The sequence below is a fragment of the Tauraco erythrolophus genome, chromosome 2 (assembly GCF_009769465.1).
Source record: "Tauraco erythrolophus isolate bTauEry1 chromosome 2, bTauEry1.pri, whole genome shotgun sequence".
NCBI classification, from domain to species: Eukaryota; Metazoa; Chordata; class Aves; order Musophagiformes; family Musophagidae; genus Tauraco; species Tauraco erythrolophus.
The window spans coordinates 127,282,144-127,298,761 of NC_141466.1; the positions used below are offsets into that span (position 1 = coordinate 127,282,144).

The 16,618-nt window shown below is 37.7% G+C and overlaps 1 protein-coding gene across 4 annotated transcripts in view; it reads right to left on the reverse strand.

Annotated features, from left to right (window-relative positions):
- PLCB4 (phospholipase C beta 4) overlaps positions 1-16,618 on the reverse strand; it is a 90,421-nt gene that overhangs the window by 57,854 nt on the left and 15,949 nt on the right. For all 4 annotated transcript variants that reach the window (XM_009985044.2, XM_009985047.2, XM_009985045.2 and 1 more), the window contains exons 7-11: positions 11,196-11,277; positions 9,957-10,057; positions 9,285-9,342; positions 4,321-4,429; positions 503-713 (exon numbers count right to left, since the gene is read on the reverse strand). In XM_009985044.2, coding sequence (XP_009983346.2) covers positions 503-713; positions 4,321-4,429; positions 9,285-9,342; positions 9,957-10,057; positions 11,196-11,277 — 561 coding nt within the window. The remainder of the gene's footprint in view (positions 1-502; positions 714-4,320; positions 4,430-9,284; positions 9,343-9,956; positions 10,058-11,195; positions 11,278-16,618) is intronic.

Sequence of the window (16,618 nt, forward strand, 5' to 3'; positions counted from 1 at the left end):
TGTGCAATTTCAATTTCAGACTGCTTTTGTAGCTTTGAGTACACTACCTTAAATATAGTACGTGTGAGTCAATATATTTACACCTGAACTACGTTTTTAGCACTGTAACACTATTCTAATTCATTCTCTTACTCAGTTAACCATGACACATTCCAGTACGACAAGAAATAAAGCAGGAAATCATAAACTAATTCCCATTTACATATAAACATCTTAATTACAAGAGCAGAAAGCCCTCTGAAATTCTTCAACTGTCATTTTGAGATCAAACTTCTGTTATCTTTCTCAAAAACTCTCTCCTGACATTAATTTCTACTTGCCACAGCCTTTCAACATTTTCTGTAAGAAAAAGTGGGACTTAACTATGTGTATTTTACTACACTAATATATTTATACATATATATATTTTTATATATATATATATACCACCACCAAGGTATATTATGCAGGTTTAAAGTATTAGATTCACAAATATTAAAGGCTGTTATCTCCTGCTTCCAACCTGCATCCAGCCAAAAGCACTTGTCTGTACATCTCCACCGAAGACTTGCCACCAAACTGCCTGCCTGTTAAATATGTATTGTGAGAGGAACTGATGAAATAGTGAGCCAAAGGATGGTCCATTTCTTGGTACAATTCCAAGCGGTCTAGGAAAACTGGGGCATTTTCATCTGACATCAAGTATCTGCAAAACCCATCACTTGATATGACACCTAGAAGGAAGAAGAAAGCATAGCAAATTAGTGCTAGAAATTTATAGTGGGTAGGAATCAGACTGTCTCACAGAGCAGGAACCCTAGCACAAAAGCTATGTTTACCCAGGCTTCTGCAAGCAAACAGAAGCTCTCCCCTTCCAGTGCTCCACGCTGACCAGCAACTGCGCCCCTGGTGCAAAATCTGCCACTGTGTTTCCAGGTAACAAAAGAAATAAAATCAGGTGCCCACCTAGCTCAATATCCTCTGTCCAGCACTCACCAGTAGTAGACCTAAGGCATGAAGAGGATGTGAAGAAGGCAAATTACTGCTATCTCCTCAGAACACTGCCTACAATTTTGGGCTCTGGAACTCGGTGAACCAGAAATTGTGAGCTTGCATGTACCAGGCTTCTACAGTACTTTGCTCCCCTCTTTCCTATTTAACCCTGCCCTGACTGTGCTACGTCGCTGTTAATCAGCTCACAGCATGTGCAGAGACTGTTCTCTGCTGACAAAAACAAGTGGAATTGTACCTGAAAACGTTTGCGTGTGTTCATTTGCAAAGCATTAGGAAAATCTAACTTCAAGTTTACTGTTTGAAATACAGGTTTATTCCTTTATAATGAAACGCAAGCCATTTTCTACAATGAACACAGGACGTTCAGACAGAATTCATAACACCTTTCTCTTATTTCTCTGCTGTTATATGCTTTGTAAAGTATAAAAAAAATCAAGGGATAAATTTCAGTGAAAATAAAGTAAGAATAATCAATACTGCAATATCAGTTTTAAAGTGGTCAAGAGACTGAAAAACGATCTGGGGTAGGGAAGAAGGGATTACTCTCTACGAGTCACTGCAGAGAATAGTTATCTTGCACTAATTTAGAGATTTTTTTTCCCTAAAGTCATATATGAACACTCAGCTATTGTTAAGGCACAGGTTGCAGCAGTCTTATTTTTAAGACAACTTTTCTCTTATACAGAGAACTCCAGTATTCCTGCTTTTCATTCTGCTCCTAGCTTTCTGAAAAAATCCTCTACTGAAGCTTAGATTTTCTGTGCTTGGTGTCAAGCCAGAGGTGAGCTGTTCTGGAACGTCTTATTCAAATTCTCTCTGCTGATTCTGAGATTTGGAAGAGGAAAAAAAGGGGATGAAATGGAATTTTCAACTCTAAGAATTTTTTTATTTCATTTATCACTGAAAACTTAAAAGTATCATCACAAAATATCTCAGATGATACGCACTTTTAGTGCATCATCCAGTGGAAAAAAGTCACAGCCGAGCAGGTGTCCTAGACAAACAATAGCTGACACTTCAGCAACTTAACAGAGCTCCACGTGCTCAACAGACTGGCCGTTGGATTTCTGACATGCACTGACCAGGTGGAAGAGTTTGCTTTTGTAGTGCTCCTGAGCAGACTCCAGTCACTGAACTGCACAGCATTAACTTGTTCAGCTTTACTTCCTCCTTCTGTTACTGAAATGTAATTGAGGAAGAGTCAGTAGCTTATTGCTACTGAGTTGTTTCTTAAACTACGTGATTTAGTGAAAAAAGATGTTGAGCTTAATCATTTTGCTCAACAGCAGTTATATCTAAGAAGAAGGGGAAAGAGACTGCAAAGAACAGTCACTGCTGAGATAAATTCTTGCCTTCTTTACATGCTAAGGTTCAACATTTTATATGAAATCATCTCTTTATCCTACTGATTGCATTAGGATAAAAACTGCATCAGTGAATATGATCAATGGAGTAACATTGTAAGAGGACACTGCTCCTGTTCTGTTGTTACTCTCCATAACCTTATCCCTGCAGGAGGTTTACCATATTTATTTAAAAACTGTTAGAAATATAAATCAAAGAAAGAAGCTAAATAAGTAGCCAAGGCTCAATTATTGGCTAAAAGAATAAGCCAACATCATGCCCTTGCTACAGCTTGGTGCTTGGAAAATCCTCCTCTTTGTGAATTACTGAACACTGTTTTCCAGTTCTACATTAATTTCCACTTCCATAAAACATGTTTTTACATCTTCCATTCTAAACAGGTGGCAGCTACATTGGTATACCTTCCTTATTTTGGAAAATATGTAAAATACATTGGTATCAAGAAGAATCACAAATGAGTGCCTTTAAAACAAACAAACAAAAAAGGACAGAGTTCACTAAAATCAAGTAATTAATACTTGGAGAATTCTACTCCATGTACAGAGGAAGAGAAATAAGCTACACTGCTTGTGAGTAGAAAATCCTCATAATGTTTATAAATTACTCCTAGATAAGAGAAATATCTCCCTCTCTCCCAGGTGACTCCAGAAAAGTCCATGTTTTCACAAAACTAAAAGACCAATCTATTAACCCAGTGTACGACACAGTGTCTAGAGTAGCATATGCAATACAAGCTCTTCCTCTAGTGGTTTGGTCAAAAGGACTAAAGTACAATAAGGAATGGTGAAAACTACACATCCAGCTCCAAAAGGATTCCTTAAGTTTATAAACTGAGGAAAACAACTGTAAACTCTTCCCAAACACTGGTCCAAAGAATGCGAAAGGGGCAGGTGCTGCTGGGGGAGGCATTGTTGGTGCCAATGCCTGTGACCATAAAGCAGCATGAAGCCACCCAGGGAACCCAACAAGGCTGCAGAACCGAGCAAGAGCTGCCTCAGGCTTTATGGAAGCAGTTTAAGATATTGCCTCCATCTGCAGTCTGCTTTGCATGTCCTTCATCAGCAGGGGCAGCATCAGAGGATGTGTAAAAGCTACTCGGCTTCTCCAGTGCTAGCTTCATATATTAGCCTAAATGTCTAGTGAAAGTGGCTTCCTGTTACGATGCCTGAAGGTCTCTGATGGGCTTTGCAAGGCTGCAGTCTCCTCTGTGCGCGATGATGACGGTAACTTTCAGCAAAAGGGCAGGGAGCACAGATGAGGATAGCAACATTTTTAATTGCTGTGGTTGATCCCAGTACAGCTTGTTCAGCAGAATGGGTAAGAACTGGGAGCAAAGTTCAACCACTGACACCTTGAACACCCATAGGAGCTCAGGGCACAAGTAGTCCAAGAATGGTGTGGAGACACTTCCTGCAATCTTCTTGCTTGGACAGAACATTTTTCAATTCATTCACATAAAATATCCTGTTCTAAGCTAGGCTGCTGCCCTCAAGCACTATACAGATTATGTTATAAGAAGGTGGATGCATATCCAATGGCTCATATAGTAATTTTTTAATATTTTTTCTATTTTTACACAGTATCTGTACAGCTTTGCAGTCTCTCTGAGACCTTGCCCACAGCCACACACACATAGCCTTGTTGCTAGAAGGAGTCTCCGTGTTGTCCCTTATTTACTCAATCCTAGCCTCTCCCATTTCGTATCAGGATGGCTGTCTTTGTAGCCACGCTGTAACCTGGATCAGGGAAATAACCCTTCTAAAAAAATCACGGATTTTGAGGGGAGGATAACTTTAAGCAGATCAGTCACTTGATCTAGTTCACTAGGTGGTTCTAGTTCACAAGTGCTTTCCCCCTGACCACAAGGACTATAAGCTCCCTTTTAAAAGAAGTTTGGATGCTTTGGAACAAATTCCCCAAATGTCTAAAATCAGTGAATACTGAATTCCCTCCCACATTTACCTTTACTCTTCAAGTCTTCATCTGGCTCATATGTCTCAATTATCTGCATTGCTCTTTTTGTGTCATAAAAGGGAAATAAAATTTCATTGAGCCGAGGATCTCGTTGATGCTAAGGTTAGAAAACAATGGAATTCAGCAAAACAATATAGTGCATGGCTATCATCCAAGAGCATTTCATTACTGCAGATGAGAAAGAAAGAAGTGGACATTTAAAAAAAAAAAAAAGCCCTAAAACTTACAGACTATTCAACGGTAACTTTAGCTTTAGACAGAAAACAAACATCTTTCATAAAAAAACTAGGCAGTTTGATTGTAAAAATATTTTTTAAAAAATCAATCCAGTGCAACCATATAACTGGTCTTACTGCTGCTTGTTCATGAAAACAATGACTGCACGTAGTATACGTGCAAATGAAATGTTGAAAATAAATAGCTAAATGTATCATCTTTGTAAATTCTTTCTCTTTCTAATCTTTTTTGTAGGTCATGTAAACTGACAGACTTGACTGATGGCACTGTCATCACCTCTGCAAAAATGCATGTCTTCACCAATACCTACAATTAAAGTAAAAATGAAAAGCAAAATAAAGCTATACTATAAATACAGAATTTGAAACCCAAATTTAGAAATATGCTACTACTTGATGATTACTTGTGAATCATGGAAACATTGCGTTATTAACTATTCAAAAAACAGCGTAGGTTCTTAGAAGAAATACGTATAATTTAAGAGCTTCACAGCATCACCTCTTCAATTCACAGTAATTTACAATATTAAGATTTCATAATATATGTAATATTTAGATACAATTTAGCAGTGACTTCTAACACACTACTAAAACTCAGAGTTTTTAAGTTTTCACTTAATAGTGTGCTACGTAACTTTTGTTTCTCTCCATGCTGGATTAGAGCTGCACACTGTGTGCCTGATTCTCCATTAAAAGAAAATTAACAACGGAATTGAACGGAGTAGTGGCATGTAAGCAGATGCAATAAAACATAAAGAAATAAATATGACTGTGAAAACATTCTTTTACCCCAGTAGGTACATAGTTTTCAAGCTTTAGTTCAAGCAGAATTCAGAAATGTAACAGGCCACCCCCATACTGGTGATCAGTAATTTGGAGTGGACAGGATGGTGTTGATATGGCTTGGCACAGCACTATCAGCATTCGCTGTAATTCCTCATGTGTAAACTTTTTGACATTTTTTCATGAAAAAAAAATCAATATCCAATCAAAAATAAGCACTTGATCTCTTTTCTTACGATCAATACATTGCTGCATGTGCTTAATTAATTCCAAGAAATTACAACTAACGCCAATTTAATCATGCAATTAAGGAGGGATCTTTCAGGTAATGCTACTGACAGTCTGCAGCATCTAAAATAGAGCAGTTTCATTCACTACAGATCAGCTGCCTGGATATCTAAGTAAAACTCAGATGAAATATGATATGAAAGCAGATGGACGCAGGACAACTTGCTAAGCAGCACACAACAGCAACACAACACTGGCATGCAACAGCAGAGTCTACTGTGACAAATGACAAGCTTTATACCATTAGTGACAATACATCACTTGAAAAAATTGTAAGAAATAGTAGGGAAGGTTCTTAACTCAAGAAAAGTGCTCTTCCCAACTCTCTCTCTTCTACAGTTAGTCATAAGAAACGGAAGAAAATAAATGGGATAAAGCAAAAAGCCTCCTCTTGAGAAAGAGTCTGAGTTACTGGAAGGAGCTAAGAGCAAAATATTCTTCTTGTAGCAATGATCATCGCTCATTATCAATTATCCATTTGAACAAAAGCATGTCTTTATGTTTACTTTGTTTAAAAAATACAGCAAAATCGACGACTGACAAAGTTTTACTTGAAAAAAGGAATGCTTACTAGTGTCTCCTGGGGAAACGTTCTGCACTACTAAGCTTGTTGGCGCAGGAAAGCTGCAATAAAAGCTAACCAAAACTAAAAGCATGAAGTTTCATCCAGAAAGACAACATGCCCCAGGACTAATTGTGAATGTCTGACAAAGTTGCATTTGATTGTTCTAGTTACCATATAAGACAGGACACCCTTACACTAGACTTTCTTAACCATATAACAGGGAACCATCTAAAGCATGGGGAGAAATCCAGAGCCTGCGTGGTTCTGCAAAGAGAGAAAGATCATTTAAGCTCCCCAACCTGGCCTCCAGTCTCCTCTGAATGGATACAAACTGAGATGCACAGCAGTTAATAATGTGCCAGAACCAATTTTGCCTCTTGAATTTGTCCTGTACGGCAGTAAGAAGGGTATCCTTTTGTGGAGATGAAAAACACAGGGAGACAGGAAGAGCAAGCGAGCAAATCGGAAGGAGGGAAGAAGAGCAAGTGAGTGGAAGGGAGGAAAGGAAGAAGAACAAGTTAGAAGAACAAGGAAGAGGGAAAGAGGGAGGGCAGTGAGAAAGAAGAGGCCAGAAAAGAATCTCCTCATACCTCCTTCCCAGAAGAAAGAATGAATCCTGGTCAGATTACTAAATTTCCATTTTGACAGTTACTTGGTTTATTAATTTAGTGATGCAAATGAATGGCAGGAGCAAATCTCAATAGCAGTGCTTTCAGTTCTTTTTCTACTACATTTTGTTTTTTTCAAAATTTGACTTTAAAAAAGGAAGACCTAGACAAAATACTCTGTGCCTGACAATAATTAAATTTCTAAAAACTTCCCAGAAGCTTTAATACTGATACACAATTAAACCAGCTGTCAGCCAGCAGCACTTAAAAGTCAAATAGAGACAGCAGTTTGGAAAAACTCCAGGAAAGCAGCTCATTCTCCACTCATACCCAGTAACGTATCCTCGTGCTCCCTTAAAAACCCATAACGCTTAGAGCTTCTGCAGCATGCCTTGGAGGTTACCGAATTCAAAATAATTTAGGTTAAAGACTCTCATGAAGAATTGCTCTGCCAAGTAACTCCCCTCTCCTTCATAACGATAATAATCTTTTTATATTTTCCAGCATTAAACACCACTGCTAATTGCAGTGTTGGCCAGCTGTCAAGGAGACAGAAATGATCACTTCAGGAGGGAGATTCTGGGTCATGTAGTGCCTTCAAATCATGATCAAAACTTTAAACTCTATTTGGAGACCAAAAGACCTCCACCACAGAGCCAAAGGCATTAGTTTCAGTCATCAGAACGAATGTCCTACTCTGTAAAAGTACTTGACTAATTTTTTCCAGCTCTGGTCACCAACTAAAGGGCCAACTACAAGATTTCCAATTGTAAAACATGTTGTGTCAATACAAATGTAGTCAACAAGATGCATTTTTTTTCCAATACTGCCCATAAAATAAGGCTCCTCATTCTGTAAAAAGAATGGCTAAAACAATACAAAACTGAGAGCACAATAATTTAACTTTTATTTTTTTATCAGTTACTGGAGATACTCAGAAGTTCTTGTAATTGCTGGCAGCTCTTCTTCAGAAGCTCGGGATTCAAGGAAGCACACTTTAAACTAAAACAATTAGAGATCAATTTTAAAATAATGATAAAGTAGTAATTTACTGAAAAATGAGGATTAACACTAAAAATCAGAAGCTAATATGGTTCAAGATAGGGACAGGGCTCTGTGAAGCGTATTTACTATTACAAGAGAATTAGGGGGCTGAGGTACTTTAAGAGGATAATTTATAATTTAAATCACAACATTATCCTTTCTCTCTTTAATGCAGAAGCAAAAATGACATGCCTTAGCTATGAGCCCAGTCCTGCAAACATTTAGACACTGAACTTTGTTAATAGCTGTGACAAAAGAACATGTCACAATAGCAAGATTAAGCATGTGCTCCAATTTCCTACCAGAGAACACCGTGGGGATACGAACTAAGGCCCCGAGTATGTAACCATTAATCCTGAAGCTATCTTTTCTTTTTGAATACTCTTTCTACGTGTAATTCAGGTTTAGTGAAGAGTAAGGCATCCATTCCCTACTGAAAAAGAAAATTATATTCCAAGTTTGACATATAGGGAAGTTACTGCTTGAATCTTCATATAGCAGTATAAGATATAAAAATAAATGTATATTAAAAAATCTATATAAAATATAGTTTTATAACTAGTTAAATAACTTAAGATGGAGAGATTTTTGGTAATGCATTCAGTCCCTAAAAGATCATGCAGAGAGGTAAAGCAGCTATGCATGTTCCAGATGACAAGAATCTACTGGTACAAAACCAAGTAGAATGTGACTATTTTCCATGTCTATGTTCTTGTCAAATCTACACAGTGCATTTATTGTTGCAACTCCGAATGAGTGAGTCTTCTATAACTTACTGCACTTTAGGAACAGAAAAAGAGCCAACTCCACACTATTTATTGAACTACACTACTTCACACACTCATGATGTTTTTAAGAAATATTACATACTCTTGCCAAAAACTGTATTCTGGAAATATAGCAATAAAAATATTTCCTCTTATTATGGACACATAATATTTTAAAAATCATATACAAACTCTTAAAATATCCTCTTAGCTCTTAGATTTGTAATAGATTGAGATAATACTGTCGAGAAGAATCCAACCACTGTTTAGAAAAGCCTACTTCATTTTTTTCTATTCAGAAGGATCAGCAGATATATTTAGCTGTTGCCTACAGGTGAAGTAATTACTTATAATAAAATACAGGGTGTATTTTAGTTGAAACTGCATTGAATGTAACAGTATAAAATGTATAAAACATACATAACACACAACATAACACAACAGCAAGTAATCAACAGATGCAATCTGCAAAGCCAACATGTAGAAAGCACAACAACATACAAGGTTGGAGCTGATTTTTGCACCTGGATGTTACCATAATGGAAAGATCAGCGGATCAAAAGCATAGCAAATAATGGCATGATTCATGCAATGGAAAGATTGGAAGAAGCAAGCCACTGCAGACAGACTTGTATGGTAGTTAATGTATGAAAAAGCTTACTTCATTTAGAAAGCTCACTAATTGGTCTACCGTTAAATAATCAGTTTTGTCTCCATTGCTGAAAAGAAATTTATTAGAGAATGTAAGTTTTCATATATGATGCTACAGTAGGTATGATTTACATGTTGACATTGTTGATACTTTTAAAACCACCTACTTTTCTACCTGAAGTAGTTCTACAATCTCAACATGAATAGTCACAGAAAACATACTAACTGTCTATGCTCAGCACAGTATATCTCCCATACCTCCTATAACTTAAACATCACTTCATAAAACAACATGTAAGTCCTCCAGCTGAGAATAAATTGAGGAAACTTTTAAAATTTCAAATTTCTTATTTAATTTAGTTAGTTCACATACTGTGTTAATCACCTAAAGGAGCAAGTTAAAATTACAGTAGTTAGTAAAGCCAATGCAAAAAAAAAAAGTTCCAGGTGCTTCCACTACTCATGTAAAAGTTTCTCCAAAATACAGAGTGAACTTTTACATTAACAATCTGAGAGGTAAGGAAGGGAAAAAAAAACATAGACTTGAGTTTGTCTTAAAATACTGCTGATGCTACTAGGATTCAAGGTTAGATAATCTTTACAGTGTTCTGTCACTATTAGATATGGACTAAAAATACAGGAAAATGAGTTTAGAGCAAGATTATATTAAATTTGAACTTACATCTTTTTAAAGAGGTCCTCTATGTCAGTCCGGGGACATATCTTTTGGGTGAGCTCATAAAATTTCTCGTAAGTAAATGCTGCAGGCTCGATTTCATCATTCTGCAATGAAATACAAAGGTACATTTATCCAGCAAAAGAGAGCTTATATGCTCTTTTCTCAAAAGCATATCTTATATCAGAAAAAGCAACTGCAAACTGGTTTAGCTCTTTTCCTAGTATATGCTTACCTAGTTTCTTTTGTGTTTTCTGAAAACACTTCTTAATTCATCTTTATCATAGATCTGTTTGGTGTGCTTATATTCTGACCTCACAGTAATATCAATTCTACATAAACACAGAACTGGAAAACAGTGATGGTTTTTTTTTGTTCCGAAGCTTAAGAAACCCCAAAAATTCCAAAATAGTGTAAAAACTTCAGGATACTTACACTGAAGCCAAAGAACATTGAGGAAAAAGTCCCAGGTTTGGCGCAATGGTCTTAAAAAGTAAAGCAGCTCTCATTCAGGGGCATGTAAAATTTCCATGAGCTAACACATTGAGCATCGTGTCCTCCTCTGAACAAGTTAAGCACCACAGCAGCAAGGAAAAATTTCACCTCGGGTGCCAGGCACTGCTACAGCTGCGGATTCATGTCTTTCTTACACCCCCTCTCCCCTGCTGGAGACAGCAAACTTCTGAGCCCGCAGGTCTGCCCCTCACCAGGCACTTGCTGCACTCAGGCCAAGAAGCAAGGGCTGGAGGATCCAAAATAAAAGAAGGGAGATTGGGCAGCGAGTAAAGCTGAAAAAATTAGGTGCAATTGTAACCAGCCATCACCTCTCTGGGGCTGTTGGCAGGGCCTCCTGCTGCGAGTGGGACAGAGCAGGACAGCAGTTCTCCAACAGAAGGGAGCAAAGAGCAGGAGGAGTTCAAGAAATGCAACTGAGAGGATAGTACGGAACAAAAAAAGTATTATGTGCATATTCTGTGCTCCTGTACTTTGTATAAATGCATGAAAGGTAGATTGTTACAGAAAAGAAGGGAAGTCTCATCCAAGAGGTTTAAGGACCACTATTTCATACAGATTTAATTACGTTTTGGTTTTAGTAAACAACCTACAGTGATTGTTGTAGATGAAGTTACTCATGAACAATAAGCATGTTTCTATGTGATGCAAATGACTTAAATCACAGCTACACACGTGAATGATTCATCAATTTATTAGCGTACAAAAAAGTTATTCAAAATCACTAAATACCTTTCCACTGGGAAGACCTAATTCCTTAAGCGCCTGAAAGATCACTTTTTCTGTTTTACCTGATGCAAAGGTTCTGGTAATGCTAAAATGAAAAACAGTGGGGTGGGGGAAAAAAAAAAAAGGAGAAATGTTAGTCACTTTTTAAACAATCAGTTCTCTTTCTCTTGCTTTTACTGCCAACATTTTCCTCTGGCTTCAACCGATGAATGTAAGCATCTTCCAAGTAATAGTGCCGTTGAAAAAGTGCTCTAAGCTTCACAGAGCAGCACTGCTCTGCCTGCAAGCGATCCCTTAGAAAATATATCAAAATAATGAATGCAAAAACAACAAAAGAGAGGTTTTCTTCCAACACACTGGGATACAGAGCCATGCAAAGCATTATTCTGTTGGCTTTTAAAATCTATGCATAGATAAAAGAGTGTTTAAAAACTAACAGATTCTACAAGTGAGAAGACTCATGTTTTCAGCTATTCCTGGTTGTGGTGACTTCCCTTCCTTTCCAAGCATTAACCTCCCAAGTCACCCATAAGGTAGGTATGAACCATTCCCAACGACAGCTTCCTTCCTCCTTACTTTTCAAGCAGTCACTGTTAGCAAGAGACTCCCATGTGCATGTGGAATCTCATTCCCTGCTCCCTCACCCGCTGCAGTGCTCACTCCTCCCTTCGAATGCTCCCTCACCTTATGAATATCCCTCTTCTAGACATACTATGCACAACTCATTTCAGTAGGTCTCAGCTGACACTCAGATATTTCCACCAAACTGATTAACATCCACTTCATTTCACAAAACAGGAGTGATTTCACCATGCATGAGACTGACGAGATGGTTTCACTTGAAATTAAACAAATTCAATTAAAGCTTAGCTATTTGGTATGATTAATGTGAAAGCGTTTAGTCTATTTCTGCTTCCACTTGAGATGAGTCTGAATAATCTCTAACTCTGGAAAAGTTGATCCAAACTTGACAGGTCTCCTTAGTTCTTTTTAGGGTCTAAGCTAAAATGATGTGTCCCACAACGCCTTGATTTTGGTGTCTCAATCTGGAGAGAAAAACTGGAGTCTGTATCCAATATCTACTTCTAATGCTAACAAAAGCTGTACGTTGGGAAATACTCTATAGCTGCCTGATAAGAATATGTTGCTTTTTATCAAGACAAACATTTGCTGAGACTTTTTGTTAGTCTCATGCGTACTAACCAATTTCACATGGTGAAAGATGTGAAACAAACTGTTGCTGTTACTTGTTGCCATAGCAACTCACAGTTGCTTTACTCTCCAAAACACTCTAAACTGCCTATGCAAATATTTCCATACTAATAAAATTAAGATCAGGAAGTCAAAGATCTAGATGATAAAATAATATTTTAACAAATCTTGGCCAATTTTGTTTTTTCCTGAGTTTTGACAACACTTAGATTTCTATGTCCCTAATTAGGCACCTAAATAAGTTATTTGATTTTCCAAAGCTGATAAATACCAAGATATTTTTATTAAAATACAGACTGAGTTTAAGTTTAAGGACTTGTTTCTTAAAGAAAAAAATAAAAATCTCAGGTGTCTATTTTTCTACTAAGTCTAAAACAGAGAAACATTAGCTCTACAATTTACCACCTATCTCCAGTCCTGTAAAAAATTCTGTCTGGTCTAATGAATTGGGCCCCAATAATAAATGTCATGTCAAATGCGCAACATTGGCGTAAGTAATTAATCAGAAACTGTGAGCCAAGATTCCATGGCTGCAGGGAACATATTTTTGATGCCAAACTATTTTTTATTTCACCAAAGATGACATCAAACATAGCAGTAACTTGTAATGAGAGCAGTAGTGTAGATAAGATTGCATGAATCAAAAGAGACTGTAAAAAAACAACACGACGCTTTCACTTTGCTAAGGATATTGTAAATAAAACTACTTTTCTCTCTACCAGAAGAGACTTCATCCCAGCAGATTTACATTCCCTGTGTTGTACCCCTTGGAAGAAAACTGGGGTACTTCAGATGCAGGCAAGTTACTGGTCAACAGACACCTACAGGTGTTTACTCCTCGTGTTCTACAGTGGTTTGGGGCTTTTTATGGTAACACATCAATGTACTTCCTCATCAATATTTAAAACACTTTCCAAATCTGGGACTGAGGGGCATGAATCTATCATGCTTCTTGATGCACTAAATGACTTGGTTACTTCAGACCTTCACCACTTTCCAACCATTACTTCAAAACTCAAGCCAACATATAAACTGTTCACATCAATCTTTTCTCATGGCTCCACTGAATTTATCAGTTTGGCTAGAATTGGAGGTACCACTGCCTACACTGTACAAGAAATTATCTAAAACTATGATTTCCAACCATCATCTAAGTATTGAAACAGATTTCTTCCAAGCACTGTGGAGTAATCGATACAAAATATATTTACTAAAAAAGTGTAATTTCAGATTAACTTAATTAAACTACTGTAAAACAGATTTAATCCTCATTTATCGTACTTTAGCTTTTTCTTTTTTTTTAATATGTTTTCATAGTTAGAAGCTAAAATAGGTTAAATCCTTTCAAATGTAGTTATCCAAAGGATAAGCATAGATTGAGCAAAAGCTAATGTCTAATCAGGCTCTCGTTGAACAGGTGCAACTGGCACATGTAGAAAATCCATCTTCTGCCAACAGAAAGCTGCAGAAACCAAGCAGGATTTTGCTTCAGCAAATGCTGACCTTTTCAGCCACCATTTACAATAGCATTAAAATCTGAAAATAAAAAACATCTTACCAAATGCCCTGTCCTTGTAAGATCTGTAGATGTAGTTCTAGACTAAGACTGCTAAAATTTGTTAAAGCCCAAAAGACAAAGCTGGTGCTCTCCTAAGGTTTTCACACTACTAACTGCCAGAATTTCTGGCAGTAGAGGTTGATAGTAATAGATATATGCCCCAGAGTATATTAAAATCCAGAAGTAGTTGAGAAGAATCTGCAACCCCAACTGTACTAATGAGAAGTCACGAATATTTACGCTCTTTACCACTGACAGCCTCAGGAGTTTCACCTTCTCAAGGCTCATCATTCCTATGGCCATGTGCTAGCTGTAAAAATCTGTCTTAAACCTGCAAAGAAATGCAAGGAGCTCTGATTTCCCAGGTGACAATCTTTTTTTCCTCAGTGTTTTACTGCACTTCTGCGTAAAAATGAACTAAAGGCGATCTTGTGATACGCATTCCTACAGCTTAATAGATGTGCCAGGTATTCTTTTTCTGAGACAATAATCTTCCTACCTGTATCCTCAGAGCTACAGCAACTGCTACAGGGGTTCCTGAGCAGCAGGAGGAGGTGGAGTTTTGATGAAGCAGGGCTGGACTAGACTACATTGTATTTAAAAAGACCATAGCAATCTGCAGTTCAGCTGAAGAGGAAGCATCAGTGGTTAAAACCAGTGGAAAGAGTTGCTGAGGGGAGGCTTGGGTAAACAACATGAAACTCAGTGCATTTTGCACAGCAGAGCCATTCTGCCCACACCTCCCAGTGCTTCCTGGCTTGCCTTCCTCACCCACATGACCTTCTCCTTATGCATCTACCTCTTTCTGTTCCCTCTTTTATCTCTCCATGCTCCTTCTCTGCAGTGTTTGTGGGAGGAGGAGGGATGCAGTGAAGTCCCCCCACATCCCAGGCCACCCAGTGCTGCGAGACACCTGGGTGCCTGTGTCTCACTTCACAATAAGTAGTTATTGCTGGATCAGGCAACTCTCACGATCTTGCCATCCTCCATCATGGCTCTGATTCACCCTCTTTCCAATGTAGGTCTATGGAATAGACTGATTTTTTTCCCCTTCACTCACATTCCTCTACATCTTTCCTCCAGCCTCTCGCTGACATCTCTCCTAGTCCTTTTCAGCAGGTTAAACAGTGCCTCCTGGATGAGCCCCCAAAAGTTGCCACGTTTCACCCACAAGACAGCACATTCCTTGGGGCATCCAGATGTAAACCAGGTTCCTCTGCACAGTATGGAACAGTAGATCCTTTACAAATTTATATTGCAAACTACTTTTGCGATAAATTAAGCTGCTAGAGATCACTTTACATCAACCTGGAAATAGTGCAAATTTGAAAAAACTGGAACTGGAAACATTTTTAAGAAAAATTACTCGACTTCAAGAGACTATTTAAGTCCTTTAAAATCGAAGCTGCAGATCTGGCAGGAAGATTTAATACACTGGAACCAGCAGACTGGACTCTCTTTAGCAATATGTGAGTTTGTCCGCATCCACAAATCAGTGTGCTGTAGCACAATGGAGAGAATTTATGCCTTGCTAAATGCAAGGCAAAAGTATTTCAAGGCAGAAACAGTTTCAGACAAGACAATGCACTAGAAATTCATACCGAGGAATAAAGGTTTATGTTCAAACTCAGGCATAAAGCTCTAAAGTCTTAAAAATGAATTTGCCCCTGTAGTATTTTTCCCTCATCTTTACCTTTCAGCTGATATTCTTCGTGGGACTTTTGTACAGAAGGTGCCTCACGGCAGTTTAGTTCAAGTATGAGAAGTAAGTAGGGGCTTGGCATGTGAAAGCTGAAAGATTAATACACTGAAGCAGCCTTGAACACTGTCAGTGTCATGTGAGTCATGAAGCTGAAGAAGCCTGGGAGGCAGCACGGCAGGCCCTTTGTCTTTTTGCAGATTCTAGAGATGTAAAATCCTCTCCTTCTCCCTTGAAAAAGTGTTCTGTGAGGCTTATCTTACAAAGTTCTCCTTCTTGCTCCCTTCTGTGAGTTTCTATTTATGAAAAAACAGCATGCCCCAAAAGTGTGGTTTTCACATACTGCATGAAGAGGAAAGAATTCATTTCTAGAGCAGGAAGGAGGAGAATTACTGCCCAGCCAGAGAGGACTGACAATCAGTAACTTGTAATAGTCAATAGCTATATAGAAAAACATGCACTGTTCTAGTTTTCCTGTTACTGACAACAACGAACCCAACAATTCATTTACCATATGGAGAAAACCAAATATTATCCTGGGGGTTCCTATAAAAGCAGAAGCATTTCTGGCAGAGCTATATTTGTCTCTTTTACAAGGAACTACATTTTAAAATGTACCTTTTTGTCCTCTACTTAACTGGCCTGCAAGTTTTAATGTTTTTTTTTTTATAAGTATTTTATGAAGTTTTACAACTGAAAAACCCATCCCAGAGTTTAAGGAGTTTTAAGCTGAGAAAACTGATGCTCTTATCTCTACGTGACTTTGAAAACAATAACAATCACTTATTTCTTCATTAGAATGCACTAAGAAAAAAGAAGTCCTGCCTAGTTTACCAAAGAGGCATGGAATTCAGCTAAGTATGTCTAGTTCTGTACTAATTTTTACCTAAGTATTAATGATAAAAATGATATTATATTTAATTGTTAAGCCACAGAATTTTATTAACATCATACAAC